The sequence below is a fragment of the Heloderma suspectum genome, chromosome 2, assembly GCF_057233095.1.
Source record: "Heloderma suspectum isolate Gila_16-S chromosome 2, 16-S_ref, whole genome shotgun sequence".
In the NCBI taxonomy this organism is placed as follows: domain Eukaryota; kingdom Metazoa; phylum Chordata; class Lepidosauria; order Squamata; family Helodermatidae; genus Heloderma; species Heloderma suspectum.
The window spans coordinates 44,093,959-44,114,082 of NC_139459.1; the positions used below are offsets into that span (position 1 = coordinate 44,093,959).

At 45.4% G+C, this 20,124-nt stretch overlaps 1 protein-coding gene across 1 annotated transcript in view; it reads left to right on the top strand.

Moving 5' to 3' along the window:
- Positions 1-4,311: 4,311 nt before the first annotated feature.
- The window catches only part of MAST4 (microtubule associated serine/threonine kinase family member 4), a 373,102-nt gene continuing 357,289 nt past the window's right edge, over positions 4,312-20,124 (top strand). The window contains exon 1 of the mRNA XM_084833380.1: positions 4,312-4,879. Within this exon, the coding sequence (XP_084689506.1) occupies positions 4,373-4,879 (507 nt within the window). The 5' untranslated portion in view covers positions 4,312-4,372. The remainder of the gene's footprint in view (positions 4,880-20,124) is intronic.

Consider the following 20,124-nt stretch of genomic DNA (forward strand, 5'->3'; position numbering starts at 1 on the left):
AAACTAATTTTGCCTTTTTAAAAAGCCCTATAGGTCCAAGCCAAATTTAAAGGTTGGAAGGAGAAAGAAAGGTTAGCTGCTGGTGATAATCAGATCCAAGTCAACACCCTTTGGCCTGAGTTAGTGGGAAGAAAGTTTGCTCACACTCAACATCTGAAAATATCTCGTTCCCTCAGAAAACTCCACTTTTTTCCCTTGCTGCCCTATATGCTTGGAACTACCTCCCATAACACCTGTGTGATGCCGCCTCTCTCACTTTCTTCAAATCCCTCCGCAAAATCTACTTTTTCCCTGAAGCCTTTGGCAAAACCATCTAGCTCTCATACCGTAGTGTAAATCAGTCTGTAACTAAGCCTAAGGATGTGCAACTGAAACAACTGCATATTGCTTTGCTGTTTACCTCTGCTTCCCTTCCCCTTCCTCTGTTGTTTCCCCCTGTGCCAAAATTCAAATTCTAAGCTCCTTGGGCAGGCACCCACCCCTTATACTCAGTAAAGCACTATGCATACTGATAGGTCTATATCATGGGTGGGGAAGCTCTTTCAGTCTGAGGGCTGCATTCAATTTTAGAGAAGCTCTCGGGGGCCACATTAAGCTCTTGTGGCACATAACTAAGCATTAGGAGTGGCATGCCAACCTTTTGGAATGGGGAAAACTGCACAAAAGCTGGTAAACCACCAAATGGTGGTTAGAGGAAAGGGGGCGGGTCCATCTGGGGAACTCCTGAGGGCTGGATTGGGACCGCAGAGGGGCTGGATTTGGCCTGCAGACCTGAGGTTTCCCACCCCTGCTCTATATTAATAAATAGTAACGTTGTAGCTCCTGGTTTTATCCCTGACTGGAAAGAACAAAAAAGTCCTGCCTTGCCCTTCCTCTGACTTTTATACACAGCTTTCCAGCCACACCCACTTCTTACTTCCTTGCCTTCCTCTTAAGTAGGCCTGAGCAGGGTTTTGCCCATGAGGAAGATTACCTCTGGCTCTCCTCTCCGCTTTGTTTTCTGCTTTCTTCCATCACTCCTTTGTTTATCTGGGACTACAGAAAGGTGGGGGTGCCCCCTGTTTCCCCATACCTTCCATGTAATGTAAATGTGGGAAAAATAATTACATCAAATGGATTAAAAAAAAAATGATACAGCTCCACTAATAGGCACCACTGTTATCCGAGGTGGGAAAGGATTAAATTCACATTAAGTAAAATTGTATTACTTTATGTTCATTTCACAACTTAGACACGTTGAGTACTTTCCATAACCCAGTTCCAATCTATCTTTTATATGCAAAGTGATGATGATGGGAAATACAGTCACATTAGTTATGTGCAATTTATCTCATATTTAAAGAGTAGGTTGTTCATAAATAGAGGGCTCACGTTAAAAGAAAGCATGTATCTAATAGTTATTAATTTCTTTCTGAAGTGAGAGATAATGGGACTCAGATCTTAACTTCATGTGTGTTCGGGTGGGTGGTTTATGTAGAGCTACACTACCCATCCGTGATCTCCCAGCTGTATTTTAAACCTTAAGACAGGTATGGAAGAGCCCTGAATTAGACATTTTTAACCTTGCCCCTCCTTCATCCATTCTAACCTGTCCCAGCTTGGTATCATTCAGACCCATCTGTACCAACTTTTTCTCTTTGAGGCTGCCTGTAGTTTTGGCAGGGGTGGAGAGAAATTACTATCATGGATCTCCCATGTCATGTGTAGTTTGGTTCTCAGTATTAAAGAAAATGCTTTCTGTACAGGCAGCTTCTTCATTATTCTTCTGAAAACAAGTTCACACTTGGCTCAAGGATGCTATTTCAGATTGTGGGAAGGACTACCTTACTGTTTTATCATGGCATTCCTGTACCATTAGAGCAGTGGTGGACAACTTGTGGCCCTCCAGATAAAAAACTGATATGGCTTCACTAATAAGAACCCCTGTTATCTAAGGAGTTAAGGGTCAAATTCACATGTTACTTTGGCTGATCAGCCCCAGCCAGCATAGCCAATGGTGAGGGATTATGGGAGTTATAGTCCAAAACATCTGGAAGGCTACAGGTTGCCCATCCTTGCTGTAGAAAAAGGGGAAAGAATCTCTCTAGAAACAAACTCTGAAATAAGTTTGGCTTGTCCTTCAGAATTCTTTATAGCGTTGCTACCTTTTTTTCCTGGCCGAACTTCTGTGTCTTTAACATTGGTGACGTTTACCCCACCATTGAAGTTGGGGGCGGAGTAGAAAAAAGAGAAGCTGAATTACTGCCTATCATGCAGCTTCAGAGGCACAGCTCCACTGGGGAAGAGTGACAAATCTTATTCATGACTCCTGATCGCCCATCCTTGTTTATACACTCAGGGTGCTTCCAGACAGATGGCTCCTAGAGCTACCAGTCAAAAGACATTGTGTAGCTTTTAGTTATGTATATGTATATACGTATATGTATATGGCTTTTAAACTTTGTATATTGTATTTTAATGTTTTAACTTCTGTAAACTGCCCAGAGAGCTTCGGCTATGGGGTGGTATAGAAATGTAATAAATAATAAAAAATAGTAATAGCTGTTCCGTCTTTTCTTCCTTAACAATTTTGTGTGTCTGTGTGTGGAAAGAGTTGTGGGAAAGCATTGGAGGATTACAAATTGAAGATGATATTGTCTAGACCCTCCATATTAAAATTCACTGAGGGCACAATCCTATGGCTGCTAGTCTGTGGCTAGACAGCCGTAGGATTGGTCGGTTCCCAGGAACTGAGCTCAGAGTCTGAGTTCCGAGATTGGTTCTCAGAGAACCGACTTCCACCCCCTCCCGCGCTGCCTCTTGTCATAGGCAGTGCGGATTGGCCCTGTGCTCAGAAGAGCAGTATGGAGTGGGGGAAATGGGGCTTTCCTGGGGGTAGGCTGGGGAGGTTGGAAGTGCTGGTACTCATCTGGCCTCCTCACCCCACGCTCTAAAGTCCTATGGCTAGACATCTGAAATTGGCTGTCTAGCCATGAAAGCAGGGCGGCGAGAGTGTGGAGGAGATGCACTCCTCACCACTCCTCCCGCCTGCCCCAGGGTTCGCAGGCATTGTTCCCTGAACGCGGCAGAGTGATTGTATGACAAAAACCTTGTTTGGAAGTACTCAAGAGTATATTAATGGAAAGAAACGTTATACAAAAAGGTAAAACATCTTCCTTACTGGTCAATTGGTTAATACATCCAGCCATACCACAGAACACTGTAGTCTTTTTAAAAAATCTGCTAGCCATAGGGTTTTATGTATTTATCACCTTGTTATGCCATCTTTTCTCCAAGGCGCGCAAAGCAGCATTTTAGCCTCACACCATCAAGCAGCTGAGGTAGGTTAGGTTGCTAGAAAAATGACAGCCACGGACACCTAGCCAACTTCAGAGCTGACTGTGGATTTTAACAGGGATCTCCCATGCTCTGCTGATTCCTGGAAGCATGTTCATGGTTTTTCTTTCACACATAGCCGCCCTGACACGTTTTAAGATTCCACTCCCTTGCACGAGCACAAGTCTTCAACAGACTGATCCCAACCAAGCTTACTGGGAAGTAAGTCCCACTGTTTTCAACGGGATTTATTTCCAAGTCAGTATGTTTAATGATTACAGTTTAACACAAGCCCAATCCACAGTGGGTTTAATCAAAATTAAGTTTAATAATGGGTGCCTCGCGGTTTACCGTTTTCTTACGGTTTTAGTGGTTATTATTTTAATATTTGTAAGTCAGCTTGAATACCTGTTAGTAGAAAGACAACACATAAATAAATAAAACAAGTCGCTCTCAGCCGAGTAGGGGCTTGCTCCCAGCCGGGCAGCGCAACCCTAAGCATGTTGCATGCTCAGAAGTCCCGCCCTGCTCAACGGGCCGCACTCCCAAGTACGCGCGCCTGGGAGGATCGCAGCCTCGCTTCCTGCTTTTCCTGCTGCTGCTTCGCAGCTCCTCCTCCCCGCTCCTGTTACCTGCTGCTCGCTCACGTTGGGCTCTATCATCCCTCGGCGGGGCCCGCCCACCCATCCACCGCCGCCTTTGCCATTGGCTGCGCAGGCTGCTCATCTTCCCCGCCCATGGCCCGGAGGCAGGTTCGCGGAAGGCGGTAGCCGTCTCCGGCGAAGGGAGGAGCCGCTGCTCTCCTGGAGCCCTCCAGGCTCCCCGCAGCCTGCGGAGAGCTTCCGTGCCGGCGGTGGCAGAGGGCGGTGCAGCTGCCGCTAGGCGGTGCCCCGGCGAAGCGCGGCGCGGCGGAGGCTCGTTTCCCTTCCCTTCCCTTCCCGGCACGCTAGGATGGTGCCGCTGCTGATGCCGCCGGGAGAGGCGGGCGGCTGACTTTCTTCCCCGGCCCGCCCGACGCGGCGGCGGCTGCCCCTCCTCAGCACTTCGCCGGGCGGCGATGGGCGAGAAAGTTTCGGCGGCGGCGGCTGCTGAGGAGAAAAAGGAGGAAGAGCAGCAGAGAGGTCCCGGCGGCCGGAGGGTCTCGTCCGCCTCTTCCAGCTCCGGCTCGTCGTCGTCGTCGTCCTCCGGCTCCCGAACTCTCTCTGAGGAGGGAGATGCCGCCGCCGCCGCCGCCGCAGCTGCCGCAGCCGGACAGCTCAGCGGCGCGGGCGGTTTGCCCCGGGGCGCCCCGCTCAGCCGCCGCAGCAGCCCCGAGCGGCAGGTGGCGGGAGTGGAAGCGCCGGCTGCCCCGGCAGCAGCTGCCGCGGATTTTCCCCTCAGAAGGGAGGAGGAGGAGAAGCGGGATCATGTGGACGACAACGCGGGGCAGCGGCAGCGCCGCCGGCGGGAGAGCGAAGCGGGCGACGACTCGGCCAGCCCAGGTGCCGCCGCCGCCGGCGGAGGTAGTGTCGGCGGCCACTTTCGTCCCGAGAGCGACGCCTCGCTGGAGGAGCAAGACGAGGAGGTGCGGGCGCCAGGATGTGGAGCGCATCTGTGCGGGCTGCGCCGGGGGACGCTTCAGCCCGCCGGACGGGGTGTTGGCGCAGGAGCGGAGGCGGCTTTTTTATTTTAAGGACAGGCTGGGCTCGTCCGCCTCAGGGCTGCCGCCCGCGGGGCGAGTCCGGGCCACTTGTGGCGGGAAGTGGGTTGCTGACCTCGCCTGGCTGGGTCGGGGAGGAGGGAGTGGCCGCCCGCCCGCGGTGTCCGGCCTGCCTGCCCGCCTTGGGGTCGCCGCCCGTGAGGGAGCTGCCAGGGCGGGCTCCCTGCCCGGTGTGGACGGGTGGGTGCGCCTCCTCTCTGATTGACTAAGCGGGCTGTGTGTTTTTGTGGGGCGGTTCTCCTTAATTTTCCCTGCGGCCTGCCGCAAATGGGGCTCTTGGAGCTCATCCGCTTCCCCACACCTTCGGGTTTGGGTTAGAGGCTGCGGCTGTGTCGCCTTGACACGAATGGCAGACGAGTTTCTTCCTCCTGCGGTGGAGCTCGTTTAATGTTCGGCCTGTGTGTGTGTGAGTGCGAGAGCGAGAGAGCGCGCGCACACCCACGCAACAAGCCTGGGCAACGTGCTTTGATGGGGATGGATATTGGATGGCTTTTGAAATGGCAGAGACGCGAGTGCAAAGGAAGAGCCCTTTCCTTCCAGGAGGGCAGGCATGGGCAACTTGTGGCCCTCCAGATGTTTTGGCTTACAACTCCTGTCAGCTCTAGCCAGCATTGCCAGTGGTGAGGGATGGTGGGAGTTGTAGGTGAGAACATCTGGAGGGCCACAAATTGCCCATGCCTGTCTGATGGTGCTTTAGAGTGTGTACTCTTAATAGAGTCTTTCTGTGGTCTTAACAACAAAGAATCTTGTTATCTTCAAAGCTAACAAATTTATTCTGGCATAAGTTTTCGTGGACACTGTCCAGATGCATGTAAGTGGACAGTGTTCATGAAAGCTTATGCCAGAATAAATGTGTTAGTCTTTAAGGCGCAACAAGACTCGTGTAGTTTCTGCAACAGACCTAATACCGCTACTCTTCTGGAAATTGTTTCTCTGGTCTTACTGTACTTTGTTTGGCACCGTTGGAATGGAATCACACCCATGCTGAATAGTGTAACAGAAATCTGGAACGTATGTCTCTTGCTTCTCCAGGGGACAGCCACCAGGGGAGATATTGTTATAGAGAAGTCACAAATTTCAGAAGGGTAGGTAGCTATGTTAAAAGTCTGCATCACGTGTACACACAAGTGTCTTGCAGACCTTAAATACTTTTTGGTGTTTATGAAGAAGCTGTCCCGAAAACTGGAGAGTTCTGAAGCCTGACGAATTTTTTGTGAATGTGTGTATGCATGATTTACCTTTGGAGATAGGGCCTGTAATTAAGAGTTGCAGATGTGGAGTGGCCTTGTCTCCTTTTAAACCTTGGTTGGGCAAAGAAGGCTGTTCCTCTGTTCACAAACCTGGCAACTGCCCTCTCTGAAGAAACAGTCTGTCTGCTTGAGCTACGGTTGCCGTACCATATTTACCCCCCCCCCCCTTCTAGAGCAGGGTTTACATGGTAGGAAATAGGATTTAATTTGTGTCAGGGCTAAGTCCTGGCATCTTTTATCAAGTGCTGAGACTCAACTCTGCAAAACATGAAGTACATGCTAAGATGTACAATATGTTTTGCTGGGTTAGTGTTAATAGTCAGATCTGAGTCTCAACATCACATCCTAGAAATCAAGCATATTTTTTCTGTGAATTTTGCTTTCTGATAGTATGGCTGTTCTGATGTGAACTTGGTGTCAAACACCCATTATATACTCACCATGTTACTGACAGTAATCTTTGAAGAGCTAAGCAACATAGTTTTATGGATTAATGGGTGGTTTTGTAAGTGATGCATGTCTGAACATGCTGTTTATTAATTTGAATCTACCATTTTCCTGGATGCACATGGGACAGTGTAGAATAACACAGTGTAGAATGTGTGAGCACTTTTACTATTGCTGTTTAGTAACTTCTTTAAAATTACAAATATTATTAATTTGAATCTACCATTTTCCTGGATGCACATGGGACAGTGTAGAATAACACAGTGTAGAATGTGTGAGCACTTTTACTATTGCTGTTTAGTAACTTCTTTAAAATTACAAATATACTAGGTGCTGTATAGAATGCTTGATATTTATGTAACAGAGACTGAAGTAGTGTCGAATAAGTCAGTTCATCTGCAATGGTTCAGTGGATCTTCATGTTTAAAAGTATGACCTCTGTCATGTTTACAAGCAATTCTGTTTTCTTTAATGGGACTTATAATTTAATCTACTGTCCATGTGTTCTTTCAGATTTCTTTTGCAGCTTATGCCTTGCCTTCTAATTTTTAAAGTGATCAATGGATGCTAACCACTTCAAATAAAAAGTAACTTTGCTAATTACTTTTATTTTGGATTCCTGCATTGAGCAGGGGGTTGGACTCGATGGCCTTGTAGGCCCCTTCCAACCCTACTATTCTATGAATCTATGAATCTATAATTCTTTATGCCATTAAAAAAAAACTCTGCTAGCTTAGAGTGGATGAAATAATGGTATATCATTAGAATCTGGCTTCACTTTTAAGGAAGTTGTTGGTAATGTCATAACTTTGCTGCCTTGCTTTGTTCATTAGTAGTATATTTTCTTGGGTATAGAATGTTATACTATCTGCACTAAAACTAAAGACTGTACTCCCCCATATGAGCCTGCTCACGCCCTGAGATCTTCAGGGGAGGCTCTTCTTGTGGTCCCACTACCATCACAGGCTTGCCTGGTGGGAATGCAGGAGAGGGCCTTCTTGATGGCTTCCCCAAGGCTCTGGAACTCCCTTCCCAGGGAAGTGAGTGGCACCCTCCTTGGTATGTTTCCACAGACAGGCAAAAACTTTTTTGTTCCAGCAGGCCTTTGGGGATTGATAGTCTGGACCTGTGAGAATATGATGGATTGATACTATAGTTTATATTGTTGCTCTCTTTTAAAATGTTGATATTTTATACTATTTTAATATTATTGATGATTTAATCATATTTTTTACTCTTGTATATTTCTATTTATATGTTTTAACTGTAGAATTTTTAATGTTGTAAAGCTGCCTTGAGTCCCAGTATTGGGGGGAAAAAGGTCGGATATAAATAAATATAATAATTATTATTACTATTTCAGGTCACTTTACAGTTTGGTTTCTGGTGTGCAGTTGTAATTGTGTGCCCTTCCTGAGTTTTGTTGCTGTCAGGAGATTTGCTCATGGTTGAAATGGAAACTTAAGAGTTTGCTGTGCTGAGCTGCTGATACACAGCATATAAACAAATTGGTGTGTACTCAGGTAGAACAACTGTTTCTGACTTAAAATGGGATTCTCGAACTTCAACTGTTTGAAGGACCCTTAAGAGTCCCTTTTTAAGTTGAGAAAGAAGTGCTGGGCCTACCCAATATTAGCAAGAACTCCATAAAAAGTAAAGACTTATAGCAGTATGAGCCAATGCTAAAAATGGAGGGACACAGATCATTGGGTGGCTGGGGAGAGTCATTTGCCCCTAAACCTCATAAATTGAAATCTGACTAGTGATCAAATTTCAATAAATCTCAACTTGAGAGTATATATAGGAGTAATTTGTTTCTGTACCTGCTGTGGTGTATATTTCATTCCAGCTTTGTGCTCCCCTTTGGCAAGGAGCATGTTGGTATGAAAGGAATTCTATAACTCAAGAGGGAATCAATTAATTAATTGGTGGGTTGCACTACCACCATTCATATATGTTCTATAAAAACATATATGTGTCCATTAATGCATGTTTGGGCTAAAGGTGGCTCCTTGGTCTGAAAAGTTTGAAGATCACTGAATTAAAACATCAGGTCCTTTGAGAAGCTATTGCATCTGCAAGTAGCAGTATAGAGGAATGAAACTGAGCAATACTAGATAGGCAAACATAAATTGCTGTAATAGCGCACACAAGCCATTAATTTATTTGCCAGTTCTAAAACATCTGTTACAGAAAGAAATTTATATTGCTACAAGAACAAGTGAACGTATAGCAGTAAGTGCCTCAGAAGACTCTTGGTGCTTGGACCCCTTCCACAAACTCTGCACATTTTTATTTTCCTTTTATAAAATGTATTGGTTTCACTCTCTTTTTTCTTCTACAGGAGAAATGTACAAAGCTATAGTCAAGAAGATTGCTTAGGATGGGGCACAGCTTCCCACTTTGCATGTTCTTTTGTTCAGAGTACCTAAAATGACATACAAACCAGCAAGCAAATGCTTCCATAGATTAATGGAGTAGAGAAGTGGAAGCAATGTAAGACACACATACAGTCAGGGCCAGAAATATTGGAACAAGGATAACTGTTTTGGAAGTTGGCCTTTGTACACCACCACATTGAAGTTGAAAGGAAACACACCCAGATGGGAGCGAAGTCAGGACTTTCAGCTGTAATTCAAGGGGTGTGACAAAAGTGGGGCACTAAGCATTCAGGAAGTACAGCCAGTGGCATACACCGCCCCCCCATCATTGGTGGCTCATAAGTAATGGAACGAATGGCTGATAAGGAGCTGCGTGGCCAGGTGTGGCCTGTTTCCTGGTTACCCCATGACCAATCAAGCAGAGAAAAGGCCTGGAGGTGATTCTGAGTGTTACATGTGCATTTGGTAGCTGTTCACTGGAACTCCCAACATGAGGTCCAAAGAGGTGTCATGCAAGTGAAGGAGGCCATCATTAGGCTGAGGAAACAAAACAAACCCAACAGAGAGATAGCAGAAACAGTGGGAGTGGCCAAAACAACAGTTTGGAACATCCTGAAACAGAAGGAATTAACTGGCAAGCTCAGCAACAGCAAAAGGCCTGGAAGACCACGGAAGAAAACTAAAGTGGATGACTGCAGAATTCTGCTCATTGTGAAGAGGAACCCTTTCACAACATCTGTCAAGAATGCTCTTGCAGAGGTAGGCATGTCATTGTCAACATCTACAGTCAAGAGACGGCTTTATGAATGTAAATACAGAGGCTTCACAACAAGGTGCAAACCACTGGTAACACTCAAGAACAGACAGGCCAGATTAGCCTTTGCCAGCAAACACCTTAAAAAGCCTGCCCAGTTCTGGAATAAGATTCCTTGGACTGATGAAACCAAGATTAACTTGTAGCAGAATGATGGGAAGAGAAAAGTATGGTGAAGGAAAGGAATAGCTCATGATCCAAAGCATACCACATCATCTGTCAGACATGGTGGAGGCAGTGTTATGGCATGGGCATGTATGGCTGCCAATGGAGCCTGGTCACTGGTGTTTATTGATGTCCTGACTGCTGATCAAAGCAGCAGGATTAATTCTGAAGTGTAGAGGGCTATACTGTCTGCTCAGATTCAGCCGAATGCTGCCAAACTGATAGGACGCCGCTTCATATTGCAGATGGATAATGACCCAAAACATACAGCAGAAGCTACCCGAGAGTTTCTCCAGGCAAAGAAGTGGGATGTTCTTCAATGGCCAAGTCAGTCACCTGATCTCCACCCAATAGAGCATGCTTTCGCTTACTGAAGACAAGACTGAAGGCAGAAGGACCTACAAATAAGCAGCAGCTGAAGGCAGCTGCAGTAAAGGCCTGGCAAAGCACCTTGAGGGAGGAAACTCAGCATTTGGTCATGTCCATGGGTTCCAGACTTCAGGCAGTCACTGACTGCAAAAGATTTTCATCCAGGTATTAAAGGCGATCCTTAAGTTTGAAATGATGTTGCTTTGTTCCATTACTTATGAGCCACCAACGATGGGTGTGTGTGTATGCCACTGGCTGTCCTTCCTGAATGGTTAGTGCCCCACTTTTGTCAAACCCCTTGGATTACAGCTGAAAGTCCTGACTTGGCTTCCATCTGGGTGTGTTTCCTTTCAACTTCAATGTGGTGGTGTACAGAGGCCAACTGCCAAAACAGTTATCCTTGTTCCAATATTTCAGGCCCTGACTGTATTTTCAGAAATTGTGGAGGTTGGGGTTGCCTTCAGTCTTTATTTAAAGAAAGCTGCTGGTATATTTTATTATTTATCAAACTCTTTACTGACAGATCTTTGGAACTGCAAAGGCATATATTCTTTTAGTAATTTTTTTAAGATGGAAGAACAGGATAGTGCTGTCATGGCTCAGCTGTGCCCACCTGAGTACTCAGTACAGCACCAACATAGGCCAGAGGGTTGATGGGGGTGAGGGGAGTTGCTGTGATCCATAGAGATACCATTTTCCTTGCCAGGAAATCTCTTCCCCTTGGGGCAGGCTATGAGGGCTTGTACTTCCAGTTCAGGCAAAATAACAGATCGAGGCTGCTGTTGGTGTACTGCCCACCCTGCTGCCTAACAGCATCCCTGACTGAGCTGGCTGAGTAGTCTTGAGTGTAGTGCTGAAGAACCTCAGGACAATTTCCTCGGTGGCTTCAACATTCATATTAAGGCAATGGTGAGTGGGCCAACTCAGGATTTCATGGCCTCCATGACAACCATGGTTCTGTCTCAGTTATCAGCCCAACCCATAAGACAGGATGTACCCTTGATTTAGTCTCTGCCTCAGGCAGTGGAAGAGGTGGTTTGGATACAGTAGTGGTGACTCTGTTGTCATGGTCACTAAGACCACTAAGTCAGTCTGTCCTTGGAGACTTACAGAATCTGATGGATTCCTGAATGCTCAGGGGGATTTTCCAGTAGCTAGAGCAGGTGATCCTGTTGAGGCTATAGTCTTACTATGGAATGGTGAGATGTGACAGGCCATTGACATGATTGCTCCTGAGTTCTGCCTCTGGCAGCATGGAGCCTGGGTTGCTCCCTGGTTCTCTGGAGAGAATGCAGGTGGTGTACGACTCAATATGAGGCTGACAGAACATGTGTTAGAGTGCATAATCACGCCTACTGTGTGGCAGTGAAGGCTATGAAGAAGGCTTACTTTTCTGCCCCTGCTGAGTCCCTGAGTAGCCATCCAGCAGAGCTTTTCCAGGTGATACAGAGATGATTAACATCTACCCCGACAAATGTGATGCTGCAATCCTCAGACCTGCTGTGACAATTTTGCAAGGCATTTTGAGGACAAAATTGCTCATCTTCATAATGATTTCAGTGTTGCTGTTGTAACAGGTCCAAATGAGGTGTCCAGTGCACCGTCTTTTCCAGTTTTGTGGGATAAATTTCAGCTATTGCAACCTAAGCACATGGACAAGATGCTTGCAGCAGTTTAACCCACCACATATCTTCTCAACCCTTGCCCATCATGGCTTATTCAAACTAGCCGCAGAGGTTGGACTGGATGGCTCCAGGGAGTGGGAAATGCATCATTACGTGAGGGGCTGGTCCCTGCTGTCCTTAAGGTGTGACCATTCCTGAAACAAGCAAAAGAATCAAGAAGTTTATAATTCCTCCCGGTGGCAAATATCCTTTCGGGCAAGCTGCTTGAGAGGGTGGTGGTGACTCAGCTACAGGCATTCTTGGAGGATACTGATTGTGTAGACTGTTTCAGTCTGGATTCCAGCGTGGTTATGGAACGGAATCAGCCTTGGTTGCTCTTGGTATTGGGAGAGGGAGAGAGGGAGTGCAACTCTGTTACTATTACTTGATCTCATAGTGGCATTTGATACTATTCATCATGGTATCCTCCTAGATCACCTCTGGGGGTTGGGGGCATTATTTTGCAATAGTTCAGCTCCTTTCTACAGGGAAGGTTCTAGAGAATAGTGTTGGGAAACTGTACGTTGGCCCCCGGCAGTCTTTCTGGGGTGTGTGTGTGCCTCATGATACAACCTTGTCTTAAATGCTGTTTAGTATATATATGAAACCACTGGGTGAGGTGATTTGAGTATTTGAGGCGAGATGCCTTCTGTATGCTGATGACACTCATCTCTATTTGTCCATTACATCTGAAACAGGAGAGGCCATTCACAACCTAGGTCATTGCTTGAATGCAGTGGTGTGCTCCATGACAACCAATAAGAAATCCTGATAAGAGGGAGGCACTGTGGATGAGTGGTTCCCAGGTCTAGGAATTAGAGGAATTACCATTTCTGGATGGGGTTGTATGTCCCCTGAATGAACAGGTTCATGGTTGGGGGTGCTCCTGGATCCGTCACTGTCATTGGAAGCCCAAGTGACATCTGTAGGTAGGAGTGCCTACTACAAGCTTAGGCTGATATGCCAACTTCACCCATTCCTTAGGTATAGCCTAGCCACTGTGATCCATGCATTGATAACCTCGGGACTGGATTACTGTAATGTATTCTTTGTGGGGCTGCCCTTAAGGTTGATTTAGAAACTGTACCTAGTGCAGAATGCAGATGCAAGTTACTGACTGGGGCGCCTTTCCACAGACATATTACGCCTATGCTAAAGGATCTACTGTGGCTGTCGTCTGCTACCAAGCTAGGTTTAAGGTGTTTGTAGTATTATTATTATTACTAAATTTATTAATCACCCATCTGGCTGGTCACCCACTTTGGGCAATAATAAAATAATATGTTTTATTTATATAATAAAACAGTTTAAAACAATAAAATTCTACAATAAAAACGTTTTCTAAAATACCCTAACCCAGCCCAAATGCCTTCCTGAACAACCACGTTTTTAATGCACGGTGGAAGCTCATTAAAGAGGGGGCATGGCGGAGTTCCCTAGGGAGGGAGTTCCACAGAGTGGGGGCCAACACAGCAAAGGCTCTCTCCCTCGTCCCCACCAGTCTAGCTGTCCTAGCTGATGGGACAGAGAGAAGGCGATCCGAGGCTGATCTTGTTAAGCGGCCTATCTGGTGTTGCTGGAGGCGCTCCTTAAGATAGGCTGGGCCAGAACCATATAGGGTTTTAAAAGTCAAAACCAACACCTTGAATTTGGCCTGGAAAACAGCTGGTAACCAGTGCAACTCCTTCAGCACTGGAGTGATGTGATCATGCCGGCGGCTGCCTTTAATCAGGCGAGCTGCCGTGTTCTGTACCAGCTGCAGCTTCCGAACTGTCTTCAAGGATAGCCCCACGCAGAGCGCATTACAGTAGTCTAAACAAGAGGAGACCAGGGCATGTACTACTGATGGGAGCAGATGGTTGGGAAGGTAGGGGCGCAGCCGCCATATCAGATGGAGTTGGTACAGCGCTGTCCGGCTCACAGCTGACACCTGAGCCTCTGTGGACAGCTGGGAGTCCAAAATGTTTGTATTAGTATTCAAAGTGTATACAACTCAGGACTAGGTTTCCTCAATGAATGTCTGCCCCTGTGCCAGCTCTACTGGCCATTACAACCTTCAGGGGAGACCCTGTTGTCCATGCCGTGGTCTACGGATTTCCATTTGGTGATTCATTCATTCATTCATTCATTCATTCATTCATTACATTTATATCCTACTTTTTCCCCCTCTTTTGAGGAACCCGAGGTGGCATACATAACCCTCCTACTCTCCATTTTAGCCTCACAACAAGAACCCTGTGAGGTAGGTTGGGCTGAGAGTCTGTGACTGGCCCAAAGTCACCCAGTGAGCTTCCATGGGTGAGTGGGGACTAGAACCCAGATCTCCTGGCTCCCAGTCCAACACTCTAGCCACTACACCACACTGGCTCTCTGATGATGACACAGAGACACGCCTTCTCTGCAGTGGCCCTGCCTTGTGGAATGATCTCCCCTCTGAAGTATGTCAGGTCTCAATACTGGGGTGTTTTAGGCATTTATTGAAAATGTATTTGTTTACTTATATCTGTTTAACGTATCTATACGAACTCAGCCTGGATCATGCTTTGCCCGTCCCTCCCCTCCCAGGATCAAGAGGGTGATGGGGCATGTGTGGGGAGTGAAGCCCAAGGCACCTCAAGGTGCTGGCTTAATCTGGAACCAGCTTTCCAATTAGGGAGAAATGGGGAGGAAGTTAAACCAACTGAGCCGCATCTTTGAGGAGTGCTGCTTGAGCCTGTGGCTCAGTGGGAGCCACTCTCCCACACCCTCTCCCTTCTTGGAGGGGGAGGGGGCCTCACCTGACATCTTCATGGTTCCTGGTGGGCTGAAGTTGGCCCGCAAGCTGGAAGTTCTCCATTCCTGCCCGACATGTCCTGCCCTATGTGTCATGGAGATACATGATGTACAGTGGACCAACACTTACTGTGTGGTGCAGGGGCAGGTAAATGTTATTTTTAAATTTTTTGAGCTGTATTTCAGTTTTTTGCACAAATAAGGAACCTGGAACTGTTAGCTAGTAATCAACTTAAAGCAAACTGGGAGCAAGAATTTCTTGTGAAATACCACCCATTTTCTTTAATTTTGAATTTGGTTGCAACTGCATTCGAGGCTTGTTAAACCCTTTTTTTCTTTATTACCTGTTGTCAACCCAGATCTAACAGCCATACACCTGATTATTACTGGAAAGAAAATGTATCTGTATGTATTTTGAAACCATACTGAAAGCAATAAAATAGCATTGTTTCTAGCAATGTCACTAGTAAGAGGGATCACAAATACTGTGACAGCTGAAATACTTTTTTCTTCAGAGCTCTAACTGTAGGTACTGGCAATATTTCAGTCAATTATATCTAATTACTTTCATAAACACTGAATATCTGCAATGTTAGGTATACTGAATTTATTTAAAATTATGCTTTTCTTGTTTTGCTCTGTTGCTTTTTGTTATCTGTAAGGAGATGAGCAATTAAACTAAATTTTAGGTAGGTTGCTCGAATTGCTGGCAGAGTTTGAGAGAATATGTGATAACAGGAGGATCAGATTCAAATGGACTGACTAGAACACATTCCTCACTTGCAAATGTGCAAGGTTTGCATGCACATTTTTTCACCCAAAATGTTTTACCTCCACTATTTGTTGCCTTCCCCTGTATTTTTCCTCCTATTACTTCCCTAACTTCTCTCCCCCCTCCCCCTGGTTATTGTACTGCTAGTGCAGGGTGTAAATGGGTCTGGAGAATCGGCTCTGGTCCTTGGACCACCTGCTCGAACAGCAATGACCTCAGTAATGGATTGGAGGATAAAGAGTATTGGGTGCTGAACTTTAAGTAGGACATAAACAAATCTGTAATGGGTTCAGAGGAAGGCAACAAAGGAGATTAGTGGTATGGGAGACAAATCTGAGAAAAGGTTGAAGGAACTGGGTATATTTAGTCTGGAGAAAAGGAGATTCAGGGACATGATAGCACTATTCAAATAACTGAATTGCTGCCACATAGAAGAGGGCAAAGTCTCATTCTCTGTTACTCCAGAGGGATGGACTGAATCCAGTGGGTTTAAATTATAGAAGGGTAGATTTTGGTTGAACATTAGGAGAAACATCTTGGTAGTAGGAGCATTTTCACAATAGAACCAATTACTTAGGGTGGGCTCTCCCTTGCTGGAGGTCTTCAAGCACAGACAGACATGTGTTGAACATGCTCGAGTTCTGGATTTTCTGCATAAAGCGGTGCATTGAACTAGGTAGCCTGTGTGACCCTTTCCAAATCTGTGATTATATGAATGAAATGTAGGGAGTTCTTCTTGTACTTCCTATTCTCCATTATCAAGGCTATTGCTGTGGGCAGAACAAGAGATAGAGCCAAGCGTGCTGTTCCATACCTAGCCTACCTCTTCTTCCCAAGAAATTACTCCTCTGACAAGGAGGTAAGGAATGCTTTGTCTCCCAACCAAGGAGCTGTGTTTTGGATAGGAGCATGTGGGCAAGCTCCCATAATAACAGGAGCTGGATTTGTGAGGGAGGAAAAGTGTACGAAGCCTCCTGTCTCCTACACCAGCACTTTCCAGACAGAACTAGATGTTAGGGCAAGGGTGGGCAACTTGTGGCCCGCCAGATGTTTTGGCTTACAACTCCCATCATCCTTCATGATTGGCTTGGGCTTATGGGGCTTGTAGGCCAAAACATCTGGAGGGCCACAAGTTGACAACCCCTGTGTTAGGGAATGGGTAGGCAACCTTCGGAGGTTTTGGGCTACCACTCCCATGATCCCTTATTATTGGCCATGTTGGCAGGGGCTGATGCAAGTTCCTGTCCAAATCATCTGGAGGACACTAGCTTGTCCACCCCTGTGTTAGGGAAACATGGAGTGCCCATTCATGTGTTTCCTTCATACACTTTGTGCAGGAATTTGCACATGCTGGGGAGAACTGGTCCAATGAAAATCCCACCCCACAATTGTCTTCAAAGGCAGTCCCACATAGAATGCTTTGCAGTAATCTATCCTGGAGGTTAAAGGTAAAAGTGTCCCCAACCAGTCGTGTCCGACTCTAGGGTGTGGTGCTCATCTCCATTTCTAAGCCGAAGAGCCAGTGCTGTCCGAAGACGCTTCCATGGTCATGTGGCTGGCATGACTGAACACCGAGGTACACGGAACGCTGTTACCTTTCCCGCCAAAGCGGTACCTTTTTATCTACTTGCAATTTCTTCCTTTCGAACTGCTAGGTTGGCAGGAGCTGGGACTGAAGACGGGAGCTCACTCCGTCACGAAGCACTTGGGTCTCGAACTGCTGTCCTGCCGACCTTCCGGTCTGCAGTTCAGCGTCTTAACCACTAAGCCACCGCGGCCCCTTTTAACCTGGAGGTTACCAGAGCATAAACAACTGAAGCTAGATTATCCCTGTCCAGAGAGGGACATAGCTGGGCCATCAACAGAAGTTGGTAGAAGGCATTCCGTGCCACTGAGGTTACTTGAGCCTCAAGTGATAAAGATGGCTCCAGGAGGACTCCCAAGCTATGAACCTGCTCCTGAACACCCCATCCAGAACAAGTTGAGCACCCTCCATCCGATCAGGAGAACCATCCATTAACAGCATCTCAGTCTTGTCTGGATTGAGTTTCAGTTTTTTAGCCCTCATCCAGTCCATTGTTGGAGCCAGGCACCAATTTAGCACATCCACAGCATCACTTGAAGAAGATGAGTCTCTTCTAAGGGTGTGTAATTCTTGTTGATTGTGAAATGTGCCTCCCAGTTTTACTTCAGAATAAAAATGTACCTCAATTATCAGAAGTTTGAAAAACACTACTTTAGGCCAAGAGGTTCTAGGGTGGCAGTTACGTAGATGAGATGTTAAAATTGTACCATTTAACTTCTGTTGTTGTTTTTTTTAAATTACTCAAGCTTTTTCATCCTGTCCAAGAAGTATGCATATAATTTCTATCTACGGGGCCAAGCAATATTCTCCACATACCACCTTCTTGAGCTGATCATCCAAGTAGGAGCGAAACCACTGCAGTGCAGTACCTCCCACCTCAGACAGTCATTCCAGAAGGATACCATGGTTGATGGGATCGCAAGCTGCTAAGAGGTCAGGGGGAATCAACAACTTGCCTGTCTTTCTCCCGGCATAGGTCATCATACATGGTGATGAAGGCTATTTCCGTGCCAAAACCTGGCCTGAACCCTGACTGAAATTGATCTAGATAATCAGTCTTATCCAAGAGTGTCTGGAGCTGGTTGGCAACTACACCTCAAGAACGTTGCCCAGGACAGGAACATTTGCCACTTGCCTAAAATTATTAAGATTTTCTGGGTCCAGGGAGGGGTTCCTCAGGAGTGGTCTCACCACTGCCTCTTTCAGGCAGCCCAGGAGTCTTGCAAGGAGGCATTAATCACTTCCTTGGCACAGCCAGCTGTTCCTTGCCTGCCAGTTTTTATAAGCAAAGAGGATTGATAAACAAAATCTATTTAGACCAGTGTTAATTATCTAGTTTACTTGAAGAACAACTTAAGAATGTTGGTGCAGTACAGAAAGCTGTACAGAAGATTTGATGGTAAAGATGCGGAAGATGGAGGGAAAATTAACATGTATGTGAAGTAATGACTTTTCAAAAATGGATAGCTGCCTAGCTCAACATTCCCCAACCTGGTACTCTCCAGATGTTTTGTTTTACAACACCCATCAGACTAAGCAGAAAGACAGTGACTGGCCTAAGGTCACTCTGTGAACTTCATGGCTCGGTGGGATACATAGTTTGTGTGTATCTGCAGTGTGTTTACCTGCAAGAAGCTCCTATATGAAAATGTGGCTTAAAACTCTTAGCCGAACTACAAAAATCCCAGGTGTCTTTTTATGCAAATGCCTAGAAATAAAACTGAAAAGATTCAAGAAGTAAAAAAACCCACACATTTCATATTGCCAACACTGAATTTAAAATTTTAGTTCAGGACAACTGGATATTCTTTGGTGTATATAATGGCCACCTTAAGTGCCATTTTTCTTGGTAGAAAGGTGGGGTACAAATCAAATCAATCAATAAAGTATTGTATTAAATGTTAGTAGTTCAATCAAGGACATTCATCTATGAATCCATTACATGTCATTTTAAAAAGTTCTGTGAATCTAAGTATAAAATACATTTCTAAAAATCTGCATGGATACTGCTTTTGAACTTATATATAGAATTGTAGACTAGAATATTATATTTAGCTCATACATTAATAGAAAATCTAGTATGAAAATAATGCAATAACATTACACTTTGTGAAATTATAACCAAATTAACCTTTTAAATATTCCATATTATAGGAAATATTTTATATGATCCATTGATTCTGCCCCCACCCTGCAAACTTGAAATTTGTTCTGTTGGTTATTACAGAAGAAAAACTAATGGAACTTTAGAAATGATCAACAGTAAATAAGTGAGAAGCAGTGTTTGAGGCTAGTGCTCAGCTTGTCTTCCTACAAAAATGTTTTTCACTGTGGTAGAAACATGTTTGAGAACTTTGTTTTGTGACCTACTTAATGTCTCTCCAGAATCTCTGCTACAGACTCTTTAGTTTTATCTTAAAAATAACCATTACTTAGTTTGTAATTTTAGCTGTAATTGAAAGTCAGTGGTGGGTTGCCATTAGTATTCAGTGTGTGGAATATTTCAGAAATCCCACTTGTCTTGCCTTTTTAAAGGGCAAATTGAAATCAGGCTGTCTCAAAGGATCAGGTACTACATAAACCTGGCATTTATAACATTTTGTTTTTCTAGTCCACAAAATTTGTCAGTGGGATTTCCTCTGTTCCTTCCTCCTATGCAAACAGGGAAGAACATGATCTCTCCCTGAAGCTCTTATTTGCTCTGCAGGGAAAACAGACAGGTAGAGAAGCTAATAGCAGCTTTGAGGGAAACTGTGTAGGAGGAAAGGGATCAACACTCCTTTATCCAGACTAATTTCTCAATGAAATTTTTAGCATCACACAGCCTGCCTTAATTTTATGGTAGAAAACAGGCTGTCATTCCTGATAAGGAGGATCCCTACGTTTTGCCT